General features: G+C 29.1%; 3 protein-coding genes across 8 annotated transcripts in view; 2 read left to right on the forward strand and 1 right to left on the reverse strand.

Moving 5' to 3' along the window:
* Positions 1-5,902: 5,902 nt before the first annotated feature.
* Positions 5,903-7,796, forward strand: LOC119602018. Its single transcript, XM_037953340.1, has 3 exons — positions 5,903-6,227; positions 6,539-7,396; positions 7,457-7,796. Exons 1-3 carry the CDS (start codon positions 6,023-6,025, stop codon positions 7,642-7,644), a joined length of 1,251 nt encoding a protein of 416 aa, XP_037809268.1. The 5' UTR covers positions 5,903-6,022; the 3' UTR covers positions 7,645-7,796.
* On the reverse strand, positions 7,660-8,728 carry LOC119602019. Its single transcript, XM_037953341.1, has 2 exons — positions 8,309-8,728; positions 7,660-8,119 (listed from the first exon to the last, which is right to left on the reverse strand). Exons 1-2 carry the CDS (start codon positions 8,653-8,655, stop codon positions 7,807-7,809), a joined length of 660 nt encoding a protein of 219 aa, XP_037809269.1. The 5' UTR covers positions 8,656-8,728; the 3' UTR covers positions 7,660-7,806.
* Positions 8,729-11,603: 2,875 nt separating this feature from the next.
* LOC119602010 (heterogeneous nuclear ribonucleoprotein K) overlaps positions 11,604-12,719 on the forward strand; it is an 83,853-nt gene continuing 82,737 nt past the window's right edge. For 2 of the 6 annotated variants that reach the window (XM_037953324.1, XM_037953321.1), the window contains exon 1: positions 11,604-11,910. The gene's annotated coding sequence lies outside the window, so the exon portion shown is untranslated. The remainder of the gene's footprint in view (positions 11,911-12,719) is intronic. The other 4 variants (XM_037953325.1, XM_037953322.1, XM_037953320.1 and 1 more) reach the window with 3 other exon arrangements.

Here is a 12,719-nt window from a genome sequence, read left to right on the forward strand (position 1 = left end):
AAATATTCAGCAAACAATCACTCATCCGTGATATAAAATGTTCTGCAAGTTAGTAAAAAAATTTATTTTTCGTTTTTAGGACGTAGGAATATCAAATGATATAAATTAATTCGCTAATGTTTTTCTATAAAATTTATATCACGGAAGTGCGATTATTCGCTAAATACCTATTTTGCCATCAAAATCTTAAATATTGTCCATCGATATTTATGTGGAATGAAGGAATTTAAAATTCTATGGTAATAGTTACATACATTTAATTACATTTGTAACATAGAATTCAAACAAAATTTAACAATTCAGAAGGTATTTACCATACCATAGATACTATGGCATTGATCAGAACATTGAACGAACTACATGCTAAATTTTAAGACATTTTCTACTATAAACAATTACCATACCAACGCTTGAAAGGTCTATTCTAATGATAATTTCAAATCTACATAGCTAACAGCAATTTCAAGTATATGACAGCTGTTAGGCTGATCCTTTAGTTTTCCCTAAGTTATTCTAAAAAAGGAACTTTACCTTTCAAAATAAGGGTTAAATTAAAGAACAATTGTGCAAAGGCATTTCATTATTTGCACAATGAATAAAAATCAAGTTTTTTCTTAAAAGAAAAACTTTACATAAATTATCCTTTTTCAACCCCATCTTCTAATAGAAAAGAAAACGCGGTAGCAACAAGATATCGTGGGAATATTTACCAGATTTTAATAAAAGATTTATAACCTGAAATAAACGAAAGATATCAAAATGCTGAAATAATGAACAAAAATGTTTGGATACCAAACTTTTTAAGTTAATATTACTTACATATCTGTGTCCATTTCCAGGATATATTTTGAGTTTACCAAGAAATTTATCATTTCATCATTGTCGATTATAATTGTTGAATGCCAATTTTATTTACAGGCCGGGGATTGTGCAATATGATTAAAAATAAATTTTAGAAAATAAAACATAATTGCCACAAGCCACGGTCTTCAAATAATTATGCATGTTTCCAGCTATTGCGAAAAACATTTCTAAAGAAATCAAACAAAGGGCCAGCAACAGAACCTAACCTAACTTTATAAGATTTGTTTAGTTCGCGGCAAACTTCAAAGAATATTTTTGGAGAAATTGTTTATTATTAGTTTACAATGCAAAAAAGCACACAAAGCTAACAAAAATGACAAAAATATTAAACACATTATTAAACAAAGAACATTAGAAAATATTTAAAAAAATATATCACGTTTTAAATTAACAAAAACAAATACGCTTTTATTTTTGATATTTACTAAGAGTTTTTTTTGTCTTCCGTTAAAACTGTTAATTTTAAACGGTATACTTGATGTTGTTGTTTTAATTTAGCACGAGCAAATTTTTAAGATATTTTCTTCTGATCTAATCACTTCAATTTTAAAAAGTAAAATAAATCAAATTTCGTGCCAAAGTTTTTAAAAAGGTAAATTTTTAGTGGAGGGGAAAATATAGCGAGTAGCAGATACCTGCGCGGACAAAATATTAACGGCGTTGACGACTGGTATTAACAATTTTGGCGGCAGCTTAAAATCGGCTGTAAAAATGCAGTTACACGTTCCAGTTTTTCATATCACTGTGATTAAGAAAACATTTTTAGAGCGGGTTTTTGAGATGGTAATCAAATGCCAATTAATAATCAGATTAGTTAATCTAAAAATAAATATAATCTTATGTTAATCCCCTTTGAAGTAGGGTTCTATAGTTGAAACGAAAAGTCGACTTTTTTCATTTTAGTTTTACATATTATGAAAAGTCGATTTTTCGACTTTTTTCATTTAATTAAAAGTCGACTTTTAGACTTTTCGACTATAAGTATTTTATAAATAGTCGACTTTTCGACTTTTTTCGACTATATTTTTTTTTACTTTTTTCGGGGTTTTCCGACTATTTTAGAGTTTTTGACTTTTTTTCCACTTTTTTAAAATTATCGACTATTTTTGACTTTTTTCTACAATTTTGGAGTTTTCGACTTTTTCCGACTTTTCGACTTTTTTCGACTTTCTTCGACAAAATAGTCGACTTCGACTTTTTTCGACAAAAAGTCGATTGTTCGATTATTCGAAAGTCGATTTATAGAACCCTACTTTGATGTTTTTGAGTACAAGATTAAACTTCGCAGTGTTGCCATGCAAAACAACAGAAATCGTCACTGTTTTTTATCAAAACAATGCATATTTTATATAAAAAAAAGAAGACAATTGTAATTTTAATATGAAAATTACTGAAAACTTAAATTAAAAACAAAAAAATGTATTTGAAGTATCCATAATTTATACTAATCAATAAGAGCGGGTTTTTGAGATGGTAATCAAATGCCAATTAATAATCAGATTAGTTAATCTAAAAATAAATTTAATCTTATGTTAATCCCCTTTGATGTTTTTGAGTATGTACTAGGGTTCTATAAATCGACTTTCGAATAATCGAACAATCGACTTTTTGTCGAAAAAAGTCGAAAAGTCGAAGTCGACTATTTTGTTCCAAAAAAGTCGATAACTCGACTATCGTCTATGAAAAAAGTCGAAAAGTCGACTTTGTAAATAAAAGTCGAAAAAAGTCGGAAAAAGTCGAAAAGTCGGAAAAAGTCGAAAAGTCGAAAAAAATCGAAAAGTCGAAAATAGTCGAAAATTTTAAAAAAGTGGAATAGAGGTCAAAAACTCTAATATAGTCGGAAAAACTCGAAAAAAGTAAAAAATAGTCGAAAAAAGTCGAAAAAAAGTCGAAATAAGTCGAAAATAGTCAAAAAGTCGTAAAAAATCGAAAAGTCGGAAAAAGTCGAAAAGTTGAAAAAAGTCGGAAAAAGTCGAAAAAGGTCGAAAAGTCGAAAAAAGTCGAAAAAAGTCGAAAAGTCGAAAAAAGTCGGAAAAAGTCGAAAAGTCGAAAAATGTCGGAAAAAGTCGAAAAGTCGGAAAAAGTCGAAAAGTCGACCATTTATAAAATACTAAAAGTCGAAAAGTCTAAAAGTCGACTTTTAAATAAATGAAAAAAGGTCGAAAAGTCGAAAAATCGACTTTTCATAAAATGGAAAAAGTCGAAAGGTCGAAAAGTCGACTTTTAACTAAATGCAAAAAGTCGAAAAGTCGACTTTTCGTTTCAACTATAGAACCCTAGTATGTACAAGATTAAATTTCGCAGTGTTGCCATACAAAACAACAGAAAACTTCACTGTTTGTTATCAAAACAATATAAAAAAGAAGAAGGCAATTGTAAATTTAATATGAAAATTAATGAAAACTTAAATTAAAAACAAAAAATGTATTTTGAAGTGTCCATAATTTATACTAATCAATAAATAGAACATTTTAATGTTTATATTTATAAAAATTTTATTAATTTTTTTGCATCAGCTGTTTATTTTTGCATTTCATGCATAAGATTAAACCACCTCCATTGGGCGCTTAAACTTGCAAACAAAATTAACTAATTGAGTACTCAAAAACATCTTTCGAGGATTAATTTTAATTTAATCGCTAATCTTTCACCTAAAGATTGGCCCTAAATAGATCATTTTAATGTTTATATTTATAAAAATTGTATTAATTTTTTTGCATCAGCTGTTTACACTTTTGCATTTCGTACTTAAGTTTAAACCACCTCTATTGGGCGCTTAAACTTGCAAACAAAATTAACTAATTGAGTACTCAAAAACATCTTTCGAGGATTAATTTTAATTTAATCGGTAATCTTTCACCTAAAGATTGGCCCTTAAAAATATAGTTTTTGAAAAGTGTCATATATAAAATCACTTTATATAAAAAGAGCAATATTCTGGTGCGTCGAATCAAATTAATTTTCATAATAGTATATTTTAATAACACGATTAAGATATGAGTAAATTTCGAAATTTATATTTTCTACTAAGAAAAAATTTACTAAATTTAAAATTAACAAACAAAATATTTTACAAAAATAAGTAAAACAAAATTAACCTTTTTTAGTTTTCCTTGTGAATTCTATCAAAATCCATAAAGTACAAGAATAATATTCTGAGTATTAACACATTTCAAATTAAAAATATTCCTGTCTGTTTTTTGTAAACTGAACAGGCATGGTTATGAAAATAATTCGGAAGTTAAAAAAATCAGTCCGAGAAATACATTTTATGTTTACACTATAATATTTGAAATATTTTTTATCCAATTTCCAATTTTTATGCATTGAAGGCCCTGTGTGTATGGGAGATAATATAAGTTGTAAATTTTTTACTACCGTACCAGCACAGTAACGATGATAATACCTTTATTATACCGTTATAGATTGCTAGTCAATACTGGTATATTAGCTCTACTTGCTAAAGTTATTTATAAGTAGCCGAGACATTCGGTTATGGATACACGTGGCCCTAGAAAATTTAAGTTTTATATGCCATTTACACCGAATCTTAAACTAGTTGGCTTTTGATAACCCATAATGAACTTATAATGATTATGGGGATAAAATTTTACACAAATAAGTTTTAAATTTAATATATTTACCATTTCTTTGATATCCTAAATTAAAGAATTTATTTATCGAAAAATAAGTTAAAGTAAACTTTAAATTTGAAAATTCCATAAATTTATTAAAAAAATGGCGGAAATTTTCAAACCGTCGTAAATTAAAAATTGGCGCTGTCTTGGCTTTATTGGCGTAGATTTCTGGCGAGTATTGTGAAAGAGTTGCCAAGTTGTTTAAATATAAGTATACAATGTTACCATTAAGTTTAAAGAAATGATATTGCCAAATGTAATTTTTAACGAAAATGCTACAATTAAAAAAACATCGTTTTCTTTAAACGTCATGGTCTCCATTCGAGAAAATTAATGTTTGATATGATTAAATTTAAATGAAATTTAATAATTCATATAGAAATTTAAAATTCCATACAAATTAATTCTTAGGTTCGATTCCCATCAGATATTCTGTTGAACACACCCGATAGTGGTATAGGTGTACATCTCCTGATTTGATGAAATATATGTATGTACATATGTACATACTCCTCTCAAACTAACTAGAGGAATGCTACATTTTTAAAATCATTATCATTATAAAAACGTTGTCACAAACATTAGCACATTAACGCTTACAAACAAAGATTATATTATTCGCCTGGCTTTAACCTATGTAATATAATGGTTATACAGTCAAGCCCGTTTATAACAAACTCCGAGCGACAAGTAAAATTTGTTCGTTATAAGCAAAGTTCGTAGCAAGACGGGTGAAGTTTTAGTCAATTTATAAAATCTTCTTTCATAAAACCTCACAAATCGATCTGTTCGGACTGATTATATCTTCACTATCAGTACGTCTATAAATTGCAGCGATTATACTACCATATAGCACTATAGTTGGGAGGGAATTATGTATTTGTGCGATGTTTGTAACGCACAAAAATATTGATTCTATAACCACTTTAACATTTATCAACAAAGTCCGTCTGGTGCTCCATATAAACCTTTTGCAAAAGATACAGGTCAAAATTGTTAAAATAATTCGACTAAATTCGCCCATACATATGTATTTTTGGTCTGTGGACAATATTGCACATAAACACTAATAAATATTAACATTAGTCACTCTTCAACACAATCACACTTACAATTTCTGTGAATATCGGTCCATTATCGAACCTTATGTTCAAATTTAGACTTTTAATTTTCATACCTTTCGTAGGGTATCATATCGCGGGCAACAACTGTTTAATAATAAATATGTATATTGTTTATACCATGTATGGTCAATAAACCTAATAAACACAAATAGAAAATTTGTTAGAAGTAATTCATAAAATGATAATCAATGATGTATACGAAGTAAAGCCAATAGCCAGAATTGTATATTTAAAAGATAAGATAATGGATATTATTATTATTTATATAGTTCATTCATTATATTAGTAAAATGCACCAACTTTTGGCAAAATCATTTAAACCGCTACGATATTGTTAATTAGCCGGTTGTGTTGTAGTTTCAAAAAATCAGTCAGTAAAGCCATCTCATTAACAACATGACTCCCGTGCCATCTTGTAATATTATATTGGAACCTGATTTGCCCTCCTGGTTACAGCAAATTAAAATGGAAAATGCTATTAGAAAGGAAACGGATAAAGAAGTTTGTAAAATATTGAACATAAAAATAGTAAATGCTTCTAAGGCCGGAGAAAATTATTCATCACTATTGTTGCGCATAAAAACGGATGTTGAATTGGCAGGTGAGTTGGTCTATAGTCTAGATTATAGTCGAACAATTTAGTTTGAATAACAGAACAGATTAGTTCTAATAAGTTTGGTATATACATACATATGTATGTATATTCTGTACAATATCCTAAACTATAGACAAAACTGTTTCCTGAACAATTGACTGCAGATAAAAATGCAGTCTGGACCATAAAATAATCTCAATAACCATAAAGTAATCTAAATAATAGTCTAGACTGTAGTCTGGAATATAGTCCAAACCATTATTTAGGCTTTTAATATTACGATTATTTCCAAAAATGTTCCTATTCTCAATTTTCAGATGGAAAACACAAAACATTGTCATTCGTATTAAAAGCCCAACATCCCAATCAATTTATGATCCAAATAACAAACATGTTGCGACTTTTTCCCAAAGAAGAAGAAATGTACTATAGAATTTTGCCAAGATTTGAAAAACTTTACGAAGATGTTGGCAAAATCGTGCAATTTGCACCAAAAGTTCATCGATTTGATCATGATATTGGTGTGGAGCATATACTAATGGAAGATTTACAAGTGAACCGTTATAAAAATGTTAATCGGGTCGAGGGTCTTGACATGATTCACAGCCAAGCAGTACTAAGGAAATTGGCCGAGTATCATGCAGCATCTGCTTGTTATGTAGAAAAATACGGTCAGTTTAGTGAGGATTTTACGCAGGGGGTTTTTAGTTCTAAGAACCGTGGTCTTCAGCAAGAGTTCAATGCCTCCAGTGCGTTTTTGGCGCAATTAAAAAAATGGCCAAGTTGTCAGAAATACTATGAGAAATTATGTGATACTGATGTCTATTTGGTCGATCGTTTGCTGGAAGATCAAAAAGTTAATGCGCGCGAATTTAATGTTCTCAATCATGGCGATTTATGGTGCAATAATATTATGTTTCAGTACGATGCATTTGGTAAAATTAAAAACACTTTGTTTGTAGATTTTGCCATAAGCAAATATGGTTCACCGGCTAATGATTTGTATTATTTTATACTTTCATCTTGTGCTGCTGATATAAAATTGTCGGAATTTGATTATATGATACGCTACTATTACGATCATTTAATTGAGAATTTGAAATTATTACAATACGCGCGTCCCCTGCCTAAATTAGTAAATATCCATAGTTCTCTTCTAAGGAATGGTTTAGCAGGTGAGTTAGGATAGTTGAAAAATTTATTTTGATAATTATGAAATATTTTAATAATTTCAGCTTACATGGTTGTGTCCAAAGTTCTTCCTGCTGTAATTTTGCAAAATACTGATAATGCTAATTTGGAAAATTATATGGAAGATCAGTCCAAAATGAAAATGTCAATGTTTTCTAATCCAAAATATGTTCAAGCCATGATGGAAATTTTACCCTGGCTAGATAACCGCGGTTTATTGGATTGGATTTAATCGTGCATGGAGAGGAATTATTATTAAGATATGCAATGTTTTATTAAAAAACTTACTAATCACTAACCATTGTATGTATTCATGAACGCTATATAAAGTTATTAATGTTTTATAATTATTATTTGTATAAACAATTATTTTGCTTATAACTATAGTTTTATGTTATTTATTTCCTGCTTCAATATTTGGCCTGATATTTTCCTCGTTTTCGGTGAGTAATTGATCTTGTAATCGTGCAATTTCCGCTTTGGCTACATCTATCTTTTTACGAAAATTGCCCATAGATTCCATTAAGTAAATACGCTGATGTTTGACATCCTGTATCTGTTTGCGCAAGGCAATATTTTCCTGCATAACTTCATCCAGTTGTTTATTCTGAAAGTTTAATTGAGCCTGTAAATAGCGCAAACGTTTCTCTTTAAAACGCATGCGTATGGGTCGTGTACGTTCCCATGGTGTTTTAGCATCCATATTCCTGTAACATTGAAAAGAAACTTGTAAATTATGTTGAGGATTCATAAATATAAAAAACTACAAATATTCTTCTACACTAATTTTCATCGAGTTATCTTTAAAATATTTAATACTTTAATAAAGGTTACAGATGATCTGCCAATTTAGAGAGTACTGAAAGAAACCTGCTGCTTAATGTTCATATATTTACCATTTATGTCCCTCATAAGACTTAAATTCTTCTTTGCACATTTCCAGTGAAATCAAAGCTTCAGATACACCGTTGGAATGCCAAAAATTATGTAAAGCTTGTTGCATTTGCTGTTGTAAATTTTGGCGTATTGTATCGGTTAGTTCCTCTTGAGCTTTTAAGGCAATATTTTCACGTTCCATTAAAATTTTGGCGAATGGTTCCAAATGGCCAGCATTTAATTTCGACCACGTTTGTTTGTAAATTGTTTCGTATTCTTTGTACGCATTATCGCCGAAATCTGCGAATTTCTGGTAATTAGCAGCAACATTTTCCGCAGCAATATTGTGGGATTTGGACATTGTCATAAAAAATTTAATTAAATATAATTTTTTTGCGCCACTTGCCAGAGCCCTGCGCCGACAAATATTAACGGCGGCGGCGACTGACACTAAATATGTCGGCGGCGGCTTAAAATCGACTGTAAGCCGGCTAAGTTTTCAACTACGTTTAGTTTTTAATTTTTCTACGATTTTAAATAAAAACGGAATCCGAGAGATCAGAAAGTGGGATTTTGGAAGCAAATATATTGTTTATAACAACAAAACAGAGCAAGCTCAAAAGTTGTGTGAGAAATTATGCTGGGATGAATAAAAAATTCTTAAAAATTAAAAACAAATCCTTTCTCCAAGTTTTATAAAACATATTGCAGAAAATCAGTTTCTAACAAAGATTTTTTATTTGTTTATTTACTAGCTATACCCAGTGTGCTGTGCTACCCTAAAAGCAATATAAATAAGAAACCCACTTAACGATTTTGATGATTCTAACTACAATGGTTTTCCAGATATACAATTTGTTACATATGGGAGATTCCACGCAAACTATTGCAATTTCGCCAATTATTCCGAACGTTAATTAAGATTTTAATTTAATCTATAAAAATTTGAATAATCTAATAGCTTCTCAGATATACAAAATTTTGTATTAAATTCATATGGGAAGTGCCAAGCCCCCCATTAAAAGTCCGCCCGTTATTCTCTAAATGTTCTTCAGTAAAATTTGAAGATTCATTCTAGCTCTAATAGTTTCTCAGATATACGAATTTTTCTATTTAATTCAAGCCCCCCAGATGAAAGTCCGCCCTTTTTTCTCCAAAATGTTCAGATGAATATTAAAGTTCTTCGTGCAAAATTTTAAGAATTTAGTTCTATTAGTTTCCCAGATAAACGAATTTTTGTATTTAATTCATATGGGAGGTTCCACTCCCCTCATTGGTAGTCCCCCAATTTATTACCCAAAATGTTTACATGAATGTTAAAGTTCTTCCAGAACAACATCATTTAAAGGGATCACAAAGAGATTGAAAAATATTCCAAAAGTTTCACTTTGAAAACATTATTAGAGTGTATGAAAACTCGCAACTCTAAAGGCAGACTATTCCTATTTTAGCTGTAATTTATGATTAAAATAAGTAAGAAGTAAGAGTTATATTCGGTAAATCATATGTCGTAAAAAAACAAATTTCGGAAGTGGTCATATACATATATATATGGACTTTGATCATTAGATTAATAAGAACGTCACCGTGATTTTCGGATTAGGGGCTTAAATGTGGAATTGGATCAATTATGGACAAAGTTCTCTATAATTTAAAGTATTGTTTTTAATTCTACCATAATTCTATCATAATGATAACTTTTGGAATGATGTATATGATGTTTATAGCTAAAACTGATTTTCTGTAAGAGGGTTATATTGGCGGACCGATCCTCATAATTTTATTTTTCATAAATGTAGGTTTCGGTTCCTAAAAATGTTTTTTTCGTAGACATCGACATTTGAAAGCCATTTATGTGCGTTTAAGTCATTTTCTGAAGAAGATTTCATATACATATTTACATTACATATTTTCGTTCCAACAAAAATTGTTTTATTATCGTATTATTAAGTACATACTTGCTTTCGAACAACAAAGGTTTGTTTACAATTTTTAAAATTAGACAATGTTGATAATCTAGCGTTTTTTTTTTCGTCTTTCAATATATGTGGCGTTGCCAACTATTGTTTTTTATAGTGTTGCATTTTTATGTACTAAAATTTTAAAAGTCAAATATTGAATTGTCGCTAAATTTATAACCCTTTCCGTGTTTTCTTTTTCGAACATATTCGACATTGCAATATACAGTGTTTTTATGTATTTTTGAAGGGTAATATTAACAGTTAGTCTTATTTTTTCTTTAAATGAAAACTAGGACATTATATTTATAATTGAGACTTTAAAAGTATTTTATTTTAAAATCAGTTAAGAAATTGCCACAACGTTTAAAAAATCAGCTTTATTTAATGGCTAATTGCATTTAACTATTGTATTCTAATGATACAAGACTTTTTATCGAATATCGAATATATTAGAGGTTTAACTTTGAAAATTATACTCAAATTATCCAAAACATAAGATTTTAGCTCGACATAAATTATTTTTGACACCCCTGAAAGGATTAAATGTTTTTTTCACTCCTATCGACCCCTTTTTGTCAGTTTTTTTTTTTTTTTTTTATTCTACATGATTTTTGTAATTGCAAATAATATCGAAATAAATAATAAATTAATTTCTTCAAAAATATATTAAATCTCTGTAAATAAATATTCATTTAAACGAAGTCAAAATGCAGGTTTTTTAGAGTACACGACATTTTTGTCAAATATTTGATAGATGTTGATTGATAGTACTTTAACTTTACGACTCATGTCTTGATGTTGACTACACTATTATTTGTTCACCATGGGTTCCATATGGTCTAAAAATTGTTTAAACTCACTTAAAAACAATAGGATTTAAAGATATCAGTTTATAATCGATAAAAATTTCAAATAAAAAAGTAACTGACAAAAAAAAACAAAAAAAAAAAAAAACGTTTACAAGAGAGCTTTTTTCATTATCTTCGGATCATTATTATAAAAATCTGTAATAAACAATTAATTGCTATACTAAAAATATAGGATGCGGTTTATGCATTTTGTGTCACTTACGTCTTTATCTGCCATAAATATGTTTCTAATAATTCTGAGTTTTCTGGCATTTACAATGGTGATATTATCATTTTCAATTGGATTCAAATATGGCTTTAAAATAAGTTTCGCAAATTAAATTTGTCAGTATCTTCATATAATATTTATAACTGTAAAATCAAAATAATATCCTGCAGCTTTTACTCCGTGAAAAATTTAAAAACTAGCCGGTTTTAAGATGCGGCCGAAATTTTTTGTGTCAGCCGCCGCCGCTTTTATTGTGTGTCGGCGCAGGGCTCTGTTTGCTAGTCGCCATTTGCAATTTTAATGAATTTGCTCGCGCATTTTTACTAGTTTTTTCCGCCGTCTTTGCTTGTTTGTGGAAGCCGCATAAAAAAATCTATAAAGTTTTGCTAAAAATTATTGCAAATAACAAATTAATTTCTGAAATTTAAGAATTATATAAATAAATACAATTCTTATAAACAGTGTTTTGTGCCAATAGATAAATTACTAAACAAACATAAAAAACAAATAGCAAAAAACAAAAACTTGCAAGAAAAATATATAAAAAAAAATCTAAATTCTAGACACAGAAGACATTATCAAAGGTAAGTACACAAGCCAATTAACTACTCCCATAACATAGGAAGCAAAGAAAAGTGTGTGACGCGCTTTTCAATGATAAGGCAAAATGCAATCAATATTGGTGAAAATTTGTACAGCAGTCTTGGATTTTCCTCATTTTTTGGGGGTTTTCCATATTGTTGGTTTAGTTTAGAACAACATATACATTTTCTTTTTGCTTTGGCTGTGTTATACTTAATGCTCTGCTGGTTTTTGTGGTTGATATGTAGTTGTTTGTATTTATTTTAATGATGGCGTGCGTATGTATGTTTTATTCCCGGGTTCCTAACAAAATAGTTTCATGTGGTCATATATTCTTTAAATTAAAGTAGTTTTATTTGGTGCTGCAAAAAAGACATTTGAAAAATTTGTATTCTTTGTCATCTTTTGGTCGTTCATTCTTTTCATTATTGTCTGTATTCCATTGTGATTTTTTTGTTAGTTGGTAGACCCATAATTTTTACGCATGCGCTAGTAGAATTGGGTCCAGTGTTGCATTTTTAAATTGGAATAATTTTTAACTACATTTTTTTTCTTTTATCATGGTACTCTTCTATAAAGTTTAAGTGCATTAACCTTTTTATAACAAACAAAGTTACTTTATTTAATATATTGGCTTATTTTTGCTATTGTTCGTTTTGTTTCTTACAATTAGCATGTTTTTTTTTTAATATCTATACATCTTTGAATTTTCATATTTACTATTGTAGTCTTAATAGACTATAAGCATTGAACCACATCTGCTTTGAACAAAAAAAGTGTTAATTACTGTGGCTCCTAGAGAATTTACTAA

The sequence above is a fragment of the Lucilia sericata genome, unplaced genomic scaffold (assembly GCF_015586225.1).
Source record: "Lucilia sericata isolate MDLA Ls3-8-SP2 unplaced genomic scaffold, ASM1558622v1 Contig000206F_arrow, whole genome shotgun sequence".
NCBI classification, from domain to species: Eukaryota; Metazoa; Arthropoda; class Insecta; order Diptera; family Calliphoridae; genus Lucilia; species Lucilia sericata.

What these genes read in the sequence shown, in the direction of transcription:
- LOC119602018 (XM_037953340.1), top strand. Translation starts at nt 6,023, where the DNA reads ATGACTCCCGTGCCATCTTGTAATATTATATTGGAACCTGATTTGCCC. An exon ending in AACGGATGTTGAATTGGCAG is followed by an intron (nt 6,228 to 6,538) that starts GTGAGTTGGTCT and finishes CTCAATTTTCAG; the next exon opens with ATGGAAAACACAAAACATTG. An exon ending in TCTAAGGAATGGTTTAGCAG is followed by an intron (nt 7,397 to 7,456) that starts GTGAGTTAGGAT and finishes TAATAATTTCAG; the next exon opens with CTTACATGGTTGTGTCCAAA.
- LOC119602019 (XM_037953341.1), bottom strand. Translation starts at nt 8,655, where the DNA reads ATGACAATGTCCAAATCCCACAATATTGCTGCGGAAAATGTTGCTGCT. An exon ending in TCTTATGAGGGACATAAATG is followed by an intron (nt 8,120 to 8,308) that starts GTAAATATATGA and finishes TCAATGTTACAG; the next exon opens with GAATATGGATGCTAAAACAC.